The sequence below is a fragment of the Cyprinus carpio genome, chromosome A1 (genome assembly GCF_018340385.1).
Source record: "Cyprinus carpio isolate SPL01 chromosome A1, ASM1834038v1, whole genome shotgun sequence".
In the NCBI taxonomy this organism is placed as follows: Eukaryota; Metazoa; Chordata; class Actinopteri; order Cypriniformes; family Cyprinidae; genus Cyprinus; species Cyprinus carpio.
This window is the reverse complement of record NC_056572.1, coordinates 17634227-17655911: the sequence shown is the minus strand read 5'-3', so window position 1 is coordinate 17655911 and position 21685 is coordinate 17634227. Positions and strand designations below refer to the sequence as shown.

At 35.2% G+C, this 21685-nt stretch overlaps 1 protein-coding gene across 1 annotated transcript in view; it reads left to right on the top strand.

Annotated features, from left to right (window-relative positions):
• The window catches only part of sugt1 (SGT1 homolog, MIS12 kinetochore complex assembly cochaperone), a 61697-nt gene extending 47422 nt beyond the window's left edge, over window positions 1–14275 (top strand). Inside the window, exons 10-13 of the mRNA XM_042755528.1 lie at window positions 4791–4898; window positions 12935–13025; window positions 13150–13322; window positions 13755–14275. Coding sequence (XP_042611462.1) covers window positions 4791–4898; window positions 12935–13025; window positions 13150–13322; window positions 13755–13856 — 474 coding nt within the window. The 3' untranslated portion in view covers window positions 13857–14275. The remainder of the gene's footprint in view (window positions 1–4790; window positions 4899–12934; window positions 13026–13149; window positions 13323–13754) is intronic.
• The last annotated feature ends 7410 nt before the right edge of the window (window positions 14276–21685 follow it).

Here is a 21685-nt window from a genome sequence, read left to right as displayed (position 1 = left end):
CGAACAGTCAGAAGACGTATTTAAATATTGTGCAGGAAAAAGAGATTGATCGATTGTCCAGATAGAGAAGTCACTTGAAGTTGCCAAGTGTAAACTCGCTGTGTCCTGATTGACTGATGATCCGATCTACTTGATCGGATCACGGTGATCGCATATTAATGTTAAGTGTAAATGCAGCCATAGACACACTTTTCCAACACTTCAACACCAAGAATATCATGTGAGCTCTCCTCCAGCAGGCCAGTAAATACATCCTCATCATCCTCCACACCAGTGTCATCTTGTAATATCAGATCTTTAGCTAAATGTCTGTAAGATTTAATTGTACTTGTCTTCATCATTAAACTGGTGTAGTTGACTTTGTCAAATACTTTGAAGTATGTATTACATTGAAGCCTTATTCCAGTGCTTCTTTGCACTGGAAGCTTTTGTCACCAAGACAAATTCCTTGTGTGTGTAAACACTTGGCAAAAAAGGCCTTTCTTATTCTGATTCATAAGTGCATTGTGTAACTTGAGAGTGAAATATGAAAACAAACCCTCACATTTCAACTAACATTTTTACACGTTTTTAGGTTAAAGTAATAAGTCGGGAGTTTACCACACTGAGTATCTACAATGGCCCAAGCACCTTTAACCAGTGCTCGAAGTGTGCCGGTATTTAGTAGCCTACTGGCACTTTGAAATGTTCATCTTTAGCGTTATGCCGCTTTTTCTTGCACATCTCATATGTTGCCAGTACTTTGCTACTCCGAGTCAAAGTGCAAGCATCTCTGTCTGTGAGCAGCAAAACCAGTGGTACTAATAAGCAATCTGAAAAATCATAATTTTTTACTTATTTATTGAGATATTTTCCATTTTGCATCTTATTATATTATATTATATTATATTATATTATATTCTTATTATATTATATTATATTATATTATATTATATTATATTATATTATATTATATTATCATAATGTTAGGCCTATGTTATATTTTATGCGTAGTAAAAAAAAATATTGCACAAGAGAATACTGGCACTTTTTTTCTCCACTTTGACCAATGCTTGTAACCCTGGTAGGCATAAATATTCTATTCTACCCTTTAAGCTGTTTTTGCTTTTCTGTTTGTGATCAGATCATTTTAAGCCACTAAACTCTGGGAAAGTTTTCAGTCCAGTGAACCATTAAGCAAATACATACTGAACGGAACGTCAAAACATCCCACCTCTGTATGGAAAGATGATAAGCATACTATGTTTCTCGGCTGGATAAAGCAAGCCAGCATCATGCTAGTAATGTTTTGATGCATAAAGATCGCAATCAAGGTAAAGACGATTGCAGTGACGTACAGAAGTCGTACAGTAAGCATTTGAGTCTGTTATATTGATATGCAAATGCACTCTTGATGCTCTGATCACACATTGTATTTATGCACAGACAAATAATATAGGTGTTCATATAATTTATTAATTATATGAACACCTGTATCATTCGGTTATTTGGTGTTCTTTCAGAGTCTCCAAGTGTCCTTTTTTGGAAAGACACCTAAATTTACATTAAAAAAAGACTACAGAAAATAGTTTTGTGAGAATCACCCTTCAATCTTATGGTTTACTTTTCTAGATATAGCAAATGACAAAATGAACATGCTAAAAAGATGGATCTCATAGAACCGATCTCAAGCTGATGACGCATCTGCCGTGAGAGGTTTGGCGCGACATGCAGTGGCACCGTCTCAGTCTCTGTCTGGCGCGGGTGAAATAATTATAATGCTTTAGGTTAGGTACAATTCATATTTCTTAATTAAATAACTTCTAAAGTAATTTGAAAAGGTTTCTGTGAGACATAATTTCACAAATAGCGTAGAATCACCGCGTGCGCTCTCTTTATCTCTCAAAATCCAAATGGATTCAAATCACATCACGTCTGCACTATGCTCTCATGTACACTCACAGCGCAAAACATAATGCTGGGTTCACAGTACTCCGTTTGCAGTGCATATGTGGTGCATATTTTTCCCGCGCACATGTTAACGGATTAAAGCGTTCACACTGCACACAAGGTTGCGGTCTGGTTTAGGAGCGGTGCAGAGATCTTTCCGCAGCTAGTCTATTTTTGCCATGCTGCACGTGCTGAATTAAAGTAATAGCGCATTGTTTGCGGTAAATATGATCATGCATTGACTAGGAATGGGCCGGTATGAGATTTTGACGGTATGATAACCTTAAACAAAAATATCACAGTTTTACGGTATCACAGTATTGTTGTTACAACTCGTTTTAAATGACTGGGTAAAAAAAATATATATTTTTTTCCCGCTGGACACTCTATATTTTATTTTTGAGCAACATTTAGAACAGTAGAATTAGTTTATTTTTCTTTGATTTGTTACCTAAAAAGAAAAAAATAAAGATGGACATCTTTATTTAACCTAAATCTGTAACTATTTATTTAATATATATAATTCATATACATATAATTTATATCATTTCATATAATTTAGTTATATAATAATAATCATAATTTGATTTAATAATAACCCAATTTGAAGCAAAAACTGAATGTTCTGACAAGCTTTTTGAAATTATACTACATGCCTGAACGAAACAAACAACAGAAGCTCTGAATGAGTTGCATATTCAATCTCTGACAGCAGGAGGCGCCTCTGGAATACCAGATACAGCGTTTCCTTGGTTACTGCTGTAAACCAAGCTGAGCTGCACTATAGTCTTTGGCTGCGCTGAAACCACTGATCTGTAATATAGAACTGGATTGCTCATGACGTCATTAAAGTGAAGCCGCCATATTGGTAATCCCTAGTGTTCGTAAACGTTCTATTGAATTAATAGGAAATTGTATGATTTTAATGAGAAAACATCACCTAACAAGTCAGCGTTTATAAATCTGAAGTATTTCTGTTCATTATTACAATGCAAACACCCTAGGCATGTAAACGGTTATTTTTTTAAATGTCGGGAATTTCCCCTACGTTCATTACAGTAGCGAACATCATGAACATGATAAACATCAGACGGACACGACCTCAACATATAAAACAAACGACAAAGTGCTCATTCTGAAATCTGAATTTATTCAGAGAAATAACTGACTATATAAAGTACGGATTTAAAGACATAAAGCTTTATTTCCAAGACAGTAAGTTAAGCTTTTCATTTCATTATAAAGCAACATTAACAACATAATTGTATTATTCATTGTAATATATTCAAATCCATTTCTGATACAAATACGTTCATGTTTAATAATTCCTGAATAATTATGTTAATAAAGAAATAGGCTATATTTTGTGTTGGATCATTACCTGTGTCATCAGTGTGCAGCAGACACACCCACCTAAACAGTTTAAATATATCGCTTGTACTGCCCCAAAAGACCGTAAACACTGCAGATAACATCTGAAGTAAACATTAATTTACATACACATAAAAACCAGTCTCGTTTGACTGATTTGCTTCAAATCGGGTGATTTTAGGACAGCGGTTTGAATGTGACTCAATGGTGCTCTCTGCCGGTAGGGATTAGTGAGATGGCGGATCGAACACTTCAGGTGGCTTCACTGCCTGCTGGGAGTTTAGAACGTAATGAGCGATCCAGTCATATATAGATCAGTGGCTGAAACACTGATTTAATATGAACTATACAGAGACAAGATGAAAAGAAAATACCACATAAACTTTTCAGAAGACAGTCAGCTCCCCTCAGAAACACATAAGAAATGAAAAAAAAATAGAGGGGATGGCTTTAATTTTAATTAGTAGTATCTCTGATTTCAGGCATATGATATTTATTTTCTGTGGTTGAAAATTATTTGTATAATGGAAAAATTTTGGTCATATCACCCACTTAAGAAGAAGATATAATGCAAAGATGAATAGTTCAAATATTCTTTGTTTTTTTTCTAAAAAAAAAAGCCATGATGTCATCATCTGAGTCTGTGATTTTGTCAGTGGGAAATGCAGGAAATGTACACAGTGAAATAGTGAAGATGCTGCTTTAAGTTGCTAATGTATGACCACTTTTTCATTTTTGCTTCTATCCACTGAGGGGTGAGGGATAAAAAAAAAAAAAAGTCTTGTCTTGTTTTTGTAATATTTTATCTTAAAAACTCATTCATTTCATTTCTTATCTCTGTAGTTAACTATTTAGCAGGCATGTTTACAATACACAGTTTCCACTAGGTAATACTAATACTCCATATACTCCATTTAACACAATATACTATATTTTCACACATTGCATTCTTACCAAGGTTTCACAAATGCTTATTGTTTGCATAAAACAAGATTATGTATAATCAGTGATTGCTTACCATCTACCTGAAATCTCGCCCACATTTCATGCCATATGATGTAGCAATGTTGTGGATACTTGCTATACTTGTGTCTTAAGAAGAACTAAGCCTCTGTGTGGCAAACTTCAACGATGACCTCTATATACAGTATTTAGAATTATAAATATATATAAACTTTGAAGTCTAAACTATCATTGCATTTGGCATGTTTCTCACTATTTAGAACACTAGAATATATTTTGGCAGGGATTAGAAAGGTTTTAAGGGTTGTAAAAGCCAAGACGCAGATGGGAGTGATGTTTAGGAGGGCGAGTTTAACAAAGACCAACTGGAAGAGGTGCAGTTAAACCTCACTCCCCTGAAGTAGTAGAGGTACTCTAGTCAGGCTGCTATTCCTGTGCTCTAATGCAAGATCTGTATCAAAAATAAACTAGAGTTCTGCCTATCAAAATAAGAAACTAATGAGTATGTTCTTTCTTCTGAGTCTTAGCTGACAGCTGTGGTAAAGCTTCCATCAGGAGAAGATTACTGCCTAAAGGTCCATCTTCTGCATCCTGTTGTCCCTCAACAAAGCACATACAGGATCCTTTCAACCAAGGTCTGTCTTAATAAATATGCATTTCTAGCTTGTAACGTATTAGCTGAAGTTTTTCCTTTTTTATTTAAACAAACCTTATTACATTAATAGTGGCTTATTCTAAGTTATCGATGTAAGAAATAATTGACTACAGGCTGTTGAACTATTTTCATGTGGTTTATAGTTTTTTTTTTTTATTTTATTTTTTCCAAAGTGCAATTTTAGAACATAGGTATCTTAATTTTAATTTGGTTTAATTTTAGCTTAGTAGGCCAGAAGGCTGAAAATATCTGAATCTGAAATAATTTGATTAATTGAAATGCAATGCAAATGTGTTCCTTAAAGCTTATGTCTATTTGTTGTCTTTAGTCAAATGCATTTACATTGTGACTGTGCCTCGGATGCAATCAGCTAAAAATTAACTGTCTGTAAAGTTGTTAACCAAATGGTTCATACAATCAGAATAACAAAGGAACAGTGTTTCTTAGGGTATCTTGTTTGTTGACTTGGATCTCCAGTAGGAGGTCCTAATGAAGTCTTGTTTGTAGCCCATTTGTCTTCAGGTATAAAGTTTTTTTTTTTTTTTTTCCACAGACAGAATTTGGGCTATTATTTATTTTTTTTTTTTTTAAAGCAGACATGTTAACATAGCTTCTGAAGAACTGTGCTACACTACTACCATCAGTAAATTCTTCTCCCCACAAGAACTCCAAATACTCCACAACCCTTTATGGATATCTTGGCATCTATATATATATCTTGGCATCTATATATATATATTTGTTTTTTTGTGTATATATATATATATATATATAGATATATATATATATATATATATATATATATATATATATATATATATATATATATATATATATATATATATATATATATATATATATATATATATATATATAATTCTGCATGTTATGTAAGACTCTCTCGCGGTCTTTCTTTCTCTCTAACTGCACGAGTGAGAGAAATGATGGCGAGTCGTGCGCCTTTGCACTAGAGTTTACGGTATGCCAAATACGCAAACACAGGTGCTCTGTGCATCCATTGAGATGAACTAAAAAAAAATTGTTTGATGGAGAATGAAACTGTCTGAAGCTCTCTGGCAGAGTGTTTGGCGAATTAAAATATATCTGTGCTAAACTTATATTCAGCCTCCAACTCACACACTGGCAAGTAAAATATAAGAATTTATTAGTCATTAACTAATATTAGACATCATTTAGTCGCCCAGAGGGAAGATTTAGTCACATATGCAAGTGATTGACTCGCTATGTAGAGGGTTGCTTCACCCCAAAATGAAAATTTTGTCATTAATCACTTACCCCCATGTTGTTCCTAACCCGAAAAAAAGCTTTGTTCGTCTTCGGAACACAATTATTAGATATTTAGATATAAGATATTTTGGATAAAAACTGGGAGGCTTGTGACTGTCCAATTTACTGCCAAGTAAATTACACTGTCAAGGTCCAGAAAAGTATGAAATACATCGTTAGAATAGTCCATCTTCCATAACATTACGGTTGAACCACTGATGGTAGATGGACTATTCTGACGATGTCTTTAATACTTTTCTGGACCTTGATTACCATTCATACTCTATCTACATTTTCCATTCAGTTGTTGAAAAAGAATAAACCTAAAGGGAAAAATTATGAAAATAATGGCCCAATGATGATAGTGATAGTATTGGTTAATTAGTGAAAGTGACGTGACATACAGCCAAGTATGGTAACCCATACTCGGAATTCGTGCTCTGGTTTTAACCCATCCAAAGTGCACACACACAGCAGTGAACAAACACACACACTGTGAACACACACCCGGAGCAGTGGGCAGCCATTTTATGCTGCGGCGCCCGGAGAGCAGTTGGGGGTTCGGTGCCTTGCTCAAGGGCACCTCAGTCGTGGTATTGAGGGTGGAGAGAGCGCTGTACATTCACTCCCCCCACCTACAATTCCTGCCGGCCCGAGACTTGAACTCACAACCCTTGGATTGCAAGTCCGACTCTCTAACCATTAGGCCACGACTTCCCCATTAGTACTAGTTAACTAGTTAATACTAGTTAACATGGCCTAAATCATTCAAAAGATTCCTGCAGACTCACGAGAATGGTCCAAGACTAAAATTACCAACAGTACTGCACTCTATATGTAACTAAACTACAACTTTTACTGGTCTAATTATTATTAATTCTAAAAGGTGTTTTTAATAAGAGCTTAACCAGGCAGATAAACAAATCCATTTATAAGAAAAGGTTTATACACATCCTCTGAATCCGGACTTGAGCTGTCTGAAACTGCCACAGAATGTGCAAATGCAACATTTTGGGGTTTTAGCCCAGCAGATTTTTGTTTCCAGGTTTTTACATTCTGAAATCAGATGGTTAGGATTTAAGCAGTAAAAGCAAGCTGATCATTCATCTGAACCTTTAGCAACAGGCTTACGAGAGATATCCGACTATGACAAATGGAATACTCTAGTTTCTACGCAAGTTTCTCTGCGCATGTCATGATGGAATTTTGGCCTGACGCGCAGTAGTAAAAGTAGTTCTGTGTATCAGAATGAATTTGTCAGCAATCACAGCTGCCTCTGCAAGCGTTGTTACCTTTTTGATCATTTATATGCATCACAGTGTTTTCTGCTGTACAAGTTTTAAAGTCCTCTAACAGAAGAAGCTCGTGAAGTTGGTCAAAAGTCTCAGTACTACTAGCAACACACCACATATCAAAGATAACCTTTTTCTCTCTAGCGAACACTGCAAAAGTTTGTTTGGCTGATTTTGAATGCTCCCTACATTCCTGACAGTGGGCTTCTTTAACTGCATTTTGCCTAAAACAAGTAAAATTATCTGCCAAAGAACAATTTATTATTGTTTTTTACTTCACTTTCATTCATTCATTCATTCGGGATACCATGAAAATAAATATTTGTTCAATAAATATTTGTTCAATAATTTATTCTGCCAGTTTTCACCTCTGATATTATAACAGTTATTAAGAATTTAAATTATGTGTTGACTCGAAGTATGCAGACCTCTTTTTGACAGCTACTGTTGCCATTAATGAATGATTTACTCAACTCACAATGCGATGCGATACAATTCACAATACTGATCTCACTGTCATTTTCTCACAAATTTTTTTTTTTTTTTAATAAAATTATATTTAAGACAAATTATAAATGAAAAGGTGTCCTTTTATTATTGGTTGGACAAAATGCTGCACATTTCTTTGTGAAATTGAAATATGTCAAATTTGTATTCATGTCTTTTCCAGATGGAATTGCCGGACTACTATATTATTGTTATGAAAAATAATGCTTTGAGAAACATTTCATTCACAATGCATCTACCATATTACTTCCGTGGATATTCTGTGTCATAGCAACCACAGCGTCTCTACTGAAAAAACTCTGTGCTCACAGCTGAGCGTTTTCAGCAGAGCACCTTTCAGCTGGCTAAAAACGCTTTAGTGGAAACGCGGCCTAATATATAGATTTATTTGTGGCGGCTCGCCACAATATCATAAATCGACCAGTATTTTTAAGCAGCAAACACTCAGAGCAGATTTGTAAATACAGAGGCAAGATGAAAAGAAAATACCATCTAAACTTTTCTAAAGAGTCGGTTCTCCTCAGAGATATATTCATATAAACTTCCACCCCCAAATGTATTTGCAGTTAGTTTAACATCTCAACCGATTTGAAACGTCACATATTTGCATCTATGTACAACCAGCTCGTGGTGCATCGTTACATCCCTAGTTGCTATGGCGAATTGTAGTTTCAGAGCTCCATTGATCATAACTTTTTTTTATAGTCGTGGTGCACGTGCTTAAGCATTCTCAGAGTTGGGTGAACTTTCATAAATCAGCTGTTCTTAAACCGAAATTTCGAAAGTTTCCCATCTCAAGGTAAGTCAACTCAGAGTAAGTTTAGAGTTGGTTGAACCTCCTTATTGAAACAGGCCCCAGGTGTAAATGGGAATGTGCCTTTGCCTACTTATCTACTTGTAATCTGATCGACCAAAATACATCTTAGTACCAGATGTACTAAGATCCCACTTCTGACAGACCTATCCTTACTTGGCATTAGCAGGTGGTATTTTTGAGGAATGCATTTGATTGACTCAGTTTGTTTAAGCCCAAAATGTTTCCTAGGGATTGTGGGTGGGGGGAGTGCATGTACAGTTCTCTCTCCACCTTCAATACCATGACTTAGGTGCCCTTGAGCAAGGCATCGAACCCCCAACTGCTCCCCGGGCGCCGCAGCATAAAATGGCTGCCCACTGCTCCGGGTGTGTGTTCACAGTGTGTGTGTGTGTTCACTGCTCTGTGTGGTGTGCACTTCGGATGGGTTAAATGCAGAGCACGAATTCTGAGTATGGGTCACCATACTTGGCTGAATGTCACGTCACAAAATACATCTTAGTACCAGTGCCGGATACATGCTCCTAGGAAGAATAGCAACAGGTTTTTTTTTTTTTTTTTGGTTTGTTTGGGAGTTTTTTTAGTTATTTTTTTTATATAAATCCTTCCATGAATACATAAACATACACTCTAAAAATAATTTAGTCCAGCAAGAGTCTGCAGTTCTCCGAATGTGTTCTTATAGTTGTTTGGCTATTATCACTCCTCACTAGGGCTGGGCAATTTTATCGATTAATTTAAATTTATTGTTTAGCTATGATTTTATTTTTAGAAATTGAGGAATCGTGATTTTGAATAGAAATATTACCAAACGTTAGAATTATACACTTTGACAGTATGCAGGTGATAACAGTAAAGAGAAAAGAACAATCCAACCTCATGTCGGCACACGTGATTAACCGCTTGTGTGTGACGCACTCTGTAAAGGACCATAAATATAGCGCTAAGCGCCGTTCACACATAATGCGCTTTTGTGTTGACAAAGATGCGATGCGGGCAGTGGAATAGGTAAAACATGCAAGAAGATGGGAGTGAACTTTTAACTTGAGCGCCATGTTTTTAGAATGGCGTTTCATGCAAGAGATACTGCAAGAGACGCGAGCGCAATAGTCAAACACATTCATAATTGCACAGAAAAAACAATGGAAAAGCAATCGAATAAAAAACCTGTAAAGAACTACTACTGTATGTCTGATATTTCATGTTTGCATCATGGTGACAGACTGAAAGCTGCTGTTGTTTTTAAAGAACATTTATAGTTAAAAGTCTACTGGTGTTATACCTTTAATCATTTTCAATTTGAATTACTTTGACTTTTGAGATTTTCTAAAATAGTTTTCCTTGTATTATTTCTGAACACTTATTAATATATAAGACAAGTTTGTACAATATGTAGTTGTAGTGTTTGCATCTTTTCTGCAAAGAAATTTAAAAAGTGATTTGTTTAACATTTACATCATGTTGACTACTTCATGTGTGCTGCACTTGGAATAGAATTTCCTTTAACCAAAGGGTTAATAAAGAAAAAGTAACTTGAATCATGTTGTAGTTACATTTTTAAGGTGACTAATTAAAATTCGTAAAAAAAAAAAAAAAAGAGAGAATTGGTTAAACATTCTGGAAAAATCAAGATTTTACTTTTTTGCAAAATCGCCCAGCCCTCTCCTCACTCTCCATGGGTCGAGTATGAATATATGTCCTCTTCTCTCACTAGTTGATTTATTACCAGGTTATGAAAATTTCAAACATTTCAAGCATTTAAAGTTGTTTCTTATAGACATTTCCGGATTTGTCCATGTGAACGTCGCACATCATTACTGGGGTGGGAATCACCAGAGGCCTCACGATACGATATTATCACGATGCTTGTCACGATACAGTATTATTGCGATTTTAAATATATTGTGATATATTGTAATTACTACCTTTTTACAACTTCAAATTATGTCCCCAAAGGAAGACTTTGGCAACATCTGTTTTAACTAAGAAGAAACCTTTCTCAATTTGTTTATCTCACTTCAGTTTTATTCCTGCACGGTTCTGTGATCAGAAGTAAATCGGCCAGAAGGCACTCATGCGCTGAAACTCCAAATATGCCCCGAAGAAGAAATCCAGGAAATGCTTATCGCTACAGCTGAATAAACAGGATTTAACTGCTTCCATTAATTCAGCGTGACTAATAAACATGACTGCGACAATATATGGTTCATCTGAGTTCTCCTCATTATAATTTTTATTATAATAAAGTATATAATAATTCAATGCTAATCGACATAGCCTTTATCACTCCTTAAAATACTATGAAATATGTTGCATGCCTTATTCTGTGTAAAAAGCCATATCATCTCACAGAAGGACTTTTTTAAAACACTCGACTGATGATATGAAGTGAATTTGGAATAAAAACATGTTATTAAATGTGGTGCCTTTCAATAATGCATGTGCTTTCAGATGGAACAACATTTACTACACAGAGCCATAGTTCACTGAGAAGCTACACAAACAACATTCATAATCGCAGAACGATTTCTTTGATTTCATTAGTGCGATGATTTCGTCTGCGATTATGAACGCTCTGTATAGTAAATGCCGCTCCATCTGAAAGCACGTGCTGGAGATTTAATACTAATCACAGAACTGGCTTTACTGACAAAATGCACATGATAAACGCATGCAATGAATCATGCAGCCCTAGTGCAGACCCTTCAGCAATTGGGGCATTTGAAAGTAAATGACTGTTAAATTTAAAATAAATAAAACAGTCTTACATCCGATTTAAACGTGGATGGGGCTTTTCTGATAACTTCCGCGACGCTGCAATCTTTATTTTACTAACTTACTGCATGCTGAATGTGACCCAGCTGACCTCACCAGAAAAAACTAACCACCACCATCCAGTGGGCTGTAAAGAAATTGATTTTATTATTCTACCAAATAGTATAATAAAAGATGGATACTTGGCATCCATGTATCGATACAGTATAGCTGTGGAAAATATCACAATACTGTGCTGTATTGATTTTTGTCCCACCCCTAGTCATTAATGATTTTTTTGGGTCTTTACCATAGTGATGAATAAATCTAGAATATTTCCTGTTACCTCATATTTAGAACCCTGTGAAACAGGAAGCCTTACCAAGTGTTCTTAATTCAGGGTTTCCACAGATCCTTAACCCTTGTATGGTGTTAAGGTCTGTGGGACCCGTTTTCACATTTTATCAAAAGAAAAATTATATATATATATATATTTTTTTTTTCAAACTAATACTCATTGGCCTTGGCTCATTTTCTGTGAAGAACATATATCAGAACTCATTCGTTCATCACATGACACACATCCATAGCGTAGCCAATGCAGTCTTGAGCCGGAAAGAGAATTGATTAGTTAATCTCTCGAGTCTTCGGGTTTATCGAGTCATTCGTTCATCACGTGACAGACCCATAAGCTTATAAAAGGCTTTAACCTATCGTTCGTTCTTTTGTCGTGTGACATGACCGCATTGGATAGAGAAATTAACTTACAAGCTTCCTTACAAACGGGTGCATAGTTGTTATTATTATTATTATTAAATGGGTGCATAGTATCATCATTATTATAATTATTTACTCTTACAGTTACTGCGTTTCTGGTCTCAGATTGTAGCTTTTTACTTCTTACAGTCTATAAATGTGTGAATTTCTGTCATGATGGTTATTTTCCATACATTGAATGTTGTAACAAAGGTAATAAAGAGTTGGTTGTTATTATTATTAAGTCTCTTTCCTGCTCTAGACTGCACTGGTTACGCTATGGGTGTGTCACGTGATGAACGAATGACTCGATAAACCTGAAGACCCAAGAGATGAACTAATCAATTTTCTTTTGGGCTCAGACTGTGTTGACTGAAACAGGTGAACTACTACTATCAGTACAGAACCTATAGAATATTGTGCATGCGCAACTAAACGAATCACTCCCCAAGACGACTCGTTCATCCCGAGTCACATTAAAGATTTGTTCAAAATGAACGAATCATTCAAGAACGACACATCACTACAACACACCCTTATTGATTGTCATGGTTCTTGCCTTTCCTGAGGTGTGCATTCATCTTTTTTTATTTTTTTCCTTCTCAGATAGAGATTAAGATGAAGAAGACTGCAGCTGTACAGTGGGAGAAACTGCAGGGAGAAGGCACACTTTCTAACGTGAAGCACTTTACTCCCAGTCAGTACTGAAAAGCACACATCATGCTATCATTTTCTCTTCATGTTTATATCAAAGTGGGTTGAGCCAGTTTATTGTTGTTGTTGTTGTTATTTTCCCTCTTATCTCCTTCTAAATTTATTAGACCAGTACCCATCATCCTCCCACTACACACGCAACTGGGACAAGGTGGTAGGTGAAATAAAGGAGGAGGAAAAGACAGAGAAGCTGGAGGGGGACGCTGCCCTCAACAAGCTGTTCCAGCAAATCTACTCGGATGGCTCAGATGAAGTCAAGCGGGCAATGAATAAGTCTTTTGTAAGTACTTGAGAGTTGCCCATGTATGCTTAAAGAGTGTGTTATCTCTTTTAAAGTTGTCACATCAACTGTCCACATTTTTGTAATGGTATTAATTTTGTAAGTAAATCGGAAAAAGAGCCAACAAGACCAAATTAAGGTTTGATAAATTTTAATTATGTAAATTACGAAAGGCAAGTTTTCGATTTGTGTGGCTCTGTGAGAAATTTGATAACTCTGTGTTAAAAAGGAAATTAATTTAAAGTCCAGTTCTATCAATCCTGGCTCAATTAACAAGATTTCATGTGAGAATCTCTACCTCAAAGAATGATAGCCTACAAAAATCAGAGCTGCTGTCGTTTATGCAACAAATGGCACATTTGTCTTCATTTCAAACCTTTCAGCTGTTATATAACTTTGGTAAAGTTGTACATTTTTAATATTCTCTCGTAGATGGAATCAGGAGGCACAGTCCTCAGCACCAATTGGATGGATGTTGGTAAAAGGAAAGTGGAGATGAACCCACCTGACGATGTAGAGTGGAAAAAGTATTAAAAGCAGTAGATGACATCTTGCACCAATTGTTCTAATGTCTTGATGCTCTCTTTCATTTGCTCCTTTCTGCCTTCACACTTCACGCTTTCTCTTTTGGTCCTGGGTTGTCCTGGATTGCCCTGAACTAAATTGGAGTTCAAAATGAGACCCCTGTGAAATGAAACTTCTCGGTCTAAAATTAGTTTTAAAGTAAAATTAAAATTTGTCTGGAACCAAACAAGCTCATTACATTTTTAAAGCATCACGTATGTTTAAAACACATTAAAACAACCAAGCATTGAGTATCTTTACCTATTTGGATATGTTAGGTCTCCACCTGTTATTTGTTCTTCAATTAATGGTGATCACTGTTTTAATGTACTTTATGCTTTCCTAAATTGAGTTTCATTAAGCTGTAAATAAATTTTTCTTGTTCTCTGGTAGGGTGCCCTTGGTCTCTTCCATATCAATATTTGTCTATTATCAAATGTAATGTTAAAGAAATTGGAAAAAATTATTCATTTCTATTACAAAGATAAATACAATACACTGAAACTGAAATTATAACAATTTTGATGGATATTTGTTTTAGCCACTGCTGTTCCCCCCAGAGATCCTAAGAATTTTTTATGGCAAATATGAAACTGGGCCCTGGAATGCCCTAGCATATGCTTTTTTACTAGATTACGTATAGTATATAATTATACTTCTATATGGTGCAATGTTTCTCAAAGATGACACCAAATTAATAATTGTGAGTTTTGGTCACACAAGGAGGAGGGTGGGATAAAGTATTTGTGAGATATTTACAGTATAATTTGTGCTGTATTATCACCACAAGTGTAAAGATGAAAGTAATTAACACAACTATGAAATGAATACCATGAATAAATAAGTGAAGTCCATAAGATTGAAAACTCAAGCGATTAGGTTAGATGTTACTATGGCAAAGTTACGTTACCTCATGAAAAGATGATCTCTTGTGCCCGGCCCGGACCTGTATGTCATCTGGCATGCAGTTGCTGACAAACATGATGCAGGAGTCAGGACAACGAATGACTGTGTGATGAGCCTGTTCTTGCCAGCTACAAGGGTGAGGTATTTAGGTAAAGTGGCTCTTTAAAGCTTGATTGTACTGTTTTCAGTGGATGTACACTTTCAGAGCATAACCATGGTCTTTTATTTAAGGCACATTATTCAAGGATAAAATAGTTTTGCCTGTTGTAGTAATAACCTGATGATTGTGGTTACACCTCTAAGAAGGACTCCCTTATTATGAAAGGTAGTAAGCCATTTGTCCTTCAGATTTTAATTTCTTATTATCTCTTATTGTCAAATTAGCCAAATTGTTAAGAAACTATCCCAGCTCAAATTTTTGATTTTGTCTGTTTTTTTTTTTTTTTCTAAAAGACAAACACGTATATGATTAAAGCCAAAATATTAATTGTCATGGAAATATATTCACTGATTAATCCACTATTTTGTAGAAAGTGGTCAAAAGGACAATTTTCACCTGAGGTTCTGAGTCAAATTACAGGAGGGTAAAAAAATTACTTCAGAAAGACAGCAGCATCATTATGCTATTTTTATGGTGACATTGATAATGTCAATGGTGACATTACTTGATCTATGACTATGCTTTACATGTTGTAACAATAAAATAAGAGAAAGAAATATTTAATCCAGGTGATCTTGGATTATCTTGGTTTAGTGATGTATGCGAAGAAAGAAATCACATCTCCCTATGAGGCATGGGATTTGTTTTAAACGTACTGTAGTTACGGTAGTACAAATTTGAACTCTTGGTAGCTTCAGAAGCTGTTAAAATGAACAAAATCCCTCCTCCCTCAATATTCCTGAAACTGATTCAAATATAGAATCATATGAACAGACTACTAAGCACGTTAATGTGCCTCATCTTGACCATTTTAGGGCATTATAGCACTCAGGTATGTTCTATGCAGTTGCTTTGATAGAGGGGAAACAAGCTACAATTCTAGTTTCAACATTATTTATTCTTCAGACATTGTTCTTTAAATATGAAAAGTATCAGCTGTATATAAAGTGACCAACATTTGGTTTTCAACCACTGAAAAGTTGTAATATTCAACAATCTGGCCATGGAGCTATATCCCCATATCTCTGGGATTGAACCACATAGGGCCTTGAAAATAAATATTCAGAAATAAAAGTTTAATAAGAACTAGCATCTAAAATCATATTGAGATGTTTTTAATACTTCTTGAGGTACGTACAAATTTTGGAAAAAGAATATTTATGGCACTCAGAAGGAAACAAGATACATTTCTAGTTTAAAGAGCAGGTCAAATGGTATTTTAAAGTGTCCTAATATTGTGTTGGAGTGCCCTACAACAGGTTTAAATGCATCTAAGGTCAGAAAACATTGTAATTTTCTCAGAATATACATTTAAGATTAAAGTCATTTGCCAATTATTTCGAAACGATTCGTTCCAAGCAAGTTCGGAGCAAACCCCTCCCTTCCATAAGCCTACTCTGCTGGTCAGCTGGCCAAGCCTGTTGTGATTGGCACAGAGAGGAGTCATTAAGCCAGTTAGCCAGCGCAACCAACCATTGACAAAGCATCTTTATATAAAACAATATAGTGCTCCAATTCGTTCTTATAATAATGAAATAAAATACAAAAACACTTATGCAAGCGAATCTTGCCCACAGCTAAAGTTTAGCTGCTAAACTGTGAACATTTGGTGGATACGTTAGCCGAGTGCTAAACCAAAATATGTTTGCTGTAATGTTTGAGTAACGACAGTCAAAAGACGCTCTGTCTTAACTTTTAATCAGAATGCAGAACAGTATCAGCCTGTCTAGCTACTTGGGTAAAGTTGGTTTTATATTCGCACATTCACAACATTTTACAGATTTCCGCGTTCAATAACTTTCAAATTATATGTGCAATAAAGTTATTTTTTGCATATTCTAATCAGCGACATCATTGTCAACCTACTTCATTTTTTCACAATCGATCAAAATGGCCAAGTATTGTTTTGATGGCATATTTATATTGTTTTTTTTGGATGTTGTAGTTAGTTTGGGTTGGTTTTTGAGTTTTGTTTGGTTTTTTTTTGTGTTTGTAATTGTTTTTATTATTTAGCCAACTACAGATGTACCAGAAAATATCACTTACATTGTCTTCTAATTCTATAGATTTTCCTTTAGTAACAATAAAAATTGCCTTATAATGATGGTGTTTGAAAAGATGTTAATTAAAAAGAATGAACCTACATGAACTAAAATTTGGTAACAATTCAGACAAGTGGAAAATCACGTGCAATATCCTGAACATAATGGCATAGTTAAAACAACTGTTTTTATTTATTTATTTGCCTCCAGATTAACAGAACTGTGTTGGTTTTAACAATGACATATGATTTATTTCAATCGGTTTTGAAAGCATGGGTCAACTTCTCTGAAGCAAGCTGGAACATCTTGTCTGGACCCTACAGAACATACTACAGCCCATGTCTTGCTGTTTTATTCACCTCTGTTTTTCTGATTTTAAGTATGATAAAGACTTAACAGTGTAAAAGTGTTCTCCAGGTGTTGAATGAAAAGAATGGCTAAACTATTTTTTGTTTTCCTATTTTATGACATCTTTGTTTAACATTAATTAAACTCTCACAATTCATGTGCATTGATTGATGTTTATAGTCCTGCAGAAATGTCACTTTGCATGGAACTGAATCCATCAGATTATTGACAAGTACTCAGAAATCATGACAGCAAACAGGATGTTGATTTTGAATGAACATTTCAAAAACTAGTGGCAAAACTTTCTTCAAGATGGTTTATAAAGAATTTGTGCCTCACATTTATATTAAATTTGTACCATCACTGTTTTTATGGGTTTTCACAATGACGTCATCCACTTCAACGGTTTTTGAAAGAAGGGACCTAGTGCTAAGTTGCAAAATATTTATTTGACCCTAAATAACATACATCAAGTCTTTAATGTACGAGTATTTAGTGTAGATGTTCAAAAAGTACAGTACCATTACTGTATTCAATTTCTCCATTGACACACCTTCAGTTCAATCACTTTTTAAAAGAGGCTCACACTGTTACATAACAAGTTGCTAAATAATTATCTGACCCTCTTCAACATATCAGAAGTCTTGAAAGTACAAGTATTTGCTCTAAAAGATACATTTACAACATCTCTGTATTCTATGGGTTTCTTCATAGAGACACCTACGAGTTCAATAACTTTTCAAAGGATGCTCAGGCCATTACAAAACAAGTTGCTAAATAATTATCTGACCTTCTACAACATATCAGAAGTCTTAAAAGTACAAGTATTTGCCCTAAATTATACATTTGCAGCATTCATGTACAAACCCGATTCCAAAAAAGTTGGGACACTTTACAAATTGTGAATAAAAACAGAATGCAATGATGTGGAAGTTTAAAATTTCAATATTTTATTCAGAATACAACATAGATGACATATCAAATGTTTAAACTGAGAAAATGTATCAATTTAGGGTAAAATAAGTTGATTTTAAATTTCATGGAATCAACACATCTCAAAAAACTTGGGACAAGGCCATGTTTACCACTGTGTGGTGTCCCCTCTTCTTTTTATAACAGTCTGCAAACGTCTGGGGACTGATGAGAGAAGTTGCTCATGTTTAGGAATAGGAATGTTGTCCCATTCTTGTCTAATACAGGCTTCTAGTTGCTCAACTGTCTTAGGTCTTCTTTGTCGCATCTTCCTCTTTATGATGTGCCAAATGTTTTCTATGGGTGAAAGATCTGGGCTGCAGGCTGGCCATTTCAGTACCCAGATCCTTCTTCTACGCAGCCATGATGTTGTAATTGATGCAGTATGTGGTCTGGCATTGTCATGTTGGAAAATGCAAGGTCTTCCCTGAAAGAGACGATGTCTGGATGGGAGCATATGTTGTTCTAGAAATTGGATATACATTTCAGCATTGATGGTGCCTTTCCAGTTGTGTAAGCTGCCCATGCCACATGCACTCATGCAACCCCATACCATCAGAGATGCAGGCTTCTGAACTGAGTGCTGATAACAACTTGGGTTGTCCTTGTCCTCTTTAGTCCGGAAGACATAGCGTCCCAGTTTTCCAAAAAGAACTTCAAATTTTGATTAGTCTGACCACAGAACAGTTTTCCACTTTGCCACAGTCCATTTTAAATGAGCCTTGGCCCAGAGAAAACGCCTGCGCTTCTGGATCATGTTTAGATGTGGCTTCTTTTTTGACCTATAGAGTTTTAGCCGGCAACGGCGAATGGATTGTGTTCCTGACAATGTTTTCTGGAAGTATTCCTGAGCCCATGTTGTGATTTCCATTACAGTAACATTACTGTATGTGATGCAGTGCTGTCTAAGGGCCCAAAGATCACGGGCATCCAGTATGGTTTTCCGGCCTTGACCCTTACGCACAGAGATTGTTCCAGATTCTCTGAATCTTTGGATGATATTATGCACTGTAGATGATGATAACTTCAAACTTTTTTCTCTGAGAAACTCCTTTCTGATATTGCTCCACTATTTTTCGTCACACCATTGGGGGAATTGGTGATCCTCTGCCCATCTTGACTTCTGAGAGACACTGCCACTATGAGAGGCTCTTTTTATACCCAATCATGTTACCAATTGACCTAATAAGTTGCAAATTGGTCCTCCAGCTGTTCCTTATATGTACATTTAACTTTTCCGGCCTCTTATTGCTACCTGTCCCAACTATTTTGGAATGTGTAGCTCTCATGAAATCCTAAATGAGCCAATATTTGGCATGACATTTCAAAATGTCTCACTTTCAACATTTGATATGTTATCTGTATACTGTTGTGAATAAAATATAAGTTCATGAGATTTGTAAATTATTCCATTCCTTTTTTACTCGAAATTTGTACAGTGTCCCAACTTTTTTGGAATCGGGTTTGTATGTATTATATATATATATATATATATATATATATATATATATATATATATATATATATATATATATATATATATATATAGATGATATTAGATTTATGAACAATACAGAATATTGTACTAAGCATTAAACCTGAAACGAACCTGGAATTTTAAATTTTAAAGGAAAACTAGGCTATGTTTGTATTTCATGGCGCTGTCTATGGTCCTGATGCTACCTGCACCTTAACGTTTCCATAATTTTTCAGTGTTTGCCCAAGTTAACCCCAAATCACTTTGTTATTAAGCACACTCCAAAGGACACACTACACCTTGGGGATTGGCTTATTACATTTAGTTGACCTGGCCAGCAGAAGACAACATGCACTACAACAATATGCAACAATATGTGATGCAGAGAGAGATCCAGGCAGACAGTCTTTCCCTAAAATGTATTAACAACAACTATCATGAATCATAAGAATTAAATATTAAAATAAAAGGAAAAGGAAAAGGGGGAAAAAAATCCAAACTGTATATTCTATATATACAAACACCTATATATATACAGACTACAGAGTTACATCATCTGACTACACCACACAATTTTTGTCTGATTGGTATATGTAAAATGTTTTTATACATTACGTCCTACTAAGTCAACCCCCACCCCCCTCCCATATCTATGATATAGCTAAGATCAGTTAAAAATACAGATGCGACTGTGGTTTCGCATTGTTTGAAAAAAATAAGCAGAGCTTGCAATCTTCAAATATCAATTAGCAACAAATAACAGCTCTTTTTTTTTATTGGTCTTATGAAGTATTCTAATTTGTTGAGATAGTGAATTGGCGGGTTTTATACCTGTTTAATACATAGATGCTGTAAATGTATCTTTTAGAGCAAATACTTGTACATTCAAGACTTCTGATATGTTGAAGAGGGTCAGATAATTATTTAGCAACTTGTTTTGTAATGGTGTGAACCTCTTGTAAAAAGTTATTGAACTGGAAGGTGTCTCTATGAAGAAAAACATAATACAGAGATGCGGCAAATGTATCTTTTAGAGCAAATACTTGTACTTTCAGGACTCCTGATATGATGAAGAGGGTCAGATAATTATTTAGCAACTTGTTTTGTTTTGAGCCTCTTTTAAAAGGATATTGAACTGAAGGTGTGTCAATGGAGAAATTGAATACAGTGATGGTACTGTACGTTTTGAACATCTACACTAAATACTTGTACATTAAAGACTTGATGTATGTTATTTAGGGTCAAATAAATATTTTGCAACTTAGCACTAGATCCCTTCTTTCAAAAGCTGTTGAAGTGGATGACGCGTCATTGTGGAAACCCATTAAAACAGTGATGGTACAAATTAAATATAAATGTGAGGCACAAATTCTTTATAAACCATCTTGAAGAAAGTTTTGCCACTAGTTTTTGAAATGTTCACCCATAATCAACATCCTGTTTGCTGTCATGATTTCTGAGTAGTTGTCAATTTCTGCAGGACTGCAAACATTAATCAATGCACATGAATTGTGAGAGTTTAATGTTAAACAAAGATGTCATAAAACAGGAAAACATAAAAGATAGTTTAGCCATTCTTTTCATTCAACACCTGGAGAAAACTGTTAAGACTTTATCATACTTAAAATCAGAAAAACAGAGGTGAATAAAACAGCAAGACTGTAGTATGTTCTGTAGGGTCCAGACAAAATGTTCCAACTTGCTTCAGAGAAGTTGACCCATGCTTTCAAAACCTATTGAAATAAATCAAAAGTCATTGTTAAAACCAACACATCAACACAGTTCTTGTTCATCTGGAGGCAAATAAGTTTATATGTTTGTTGTTTTTTTTTTTTTTTTTTTTAATAGAAACATGTAACTTGTAGATAGTCCCGCAGATAAGCGATGACGTCAC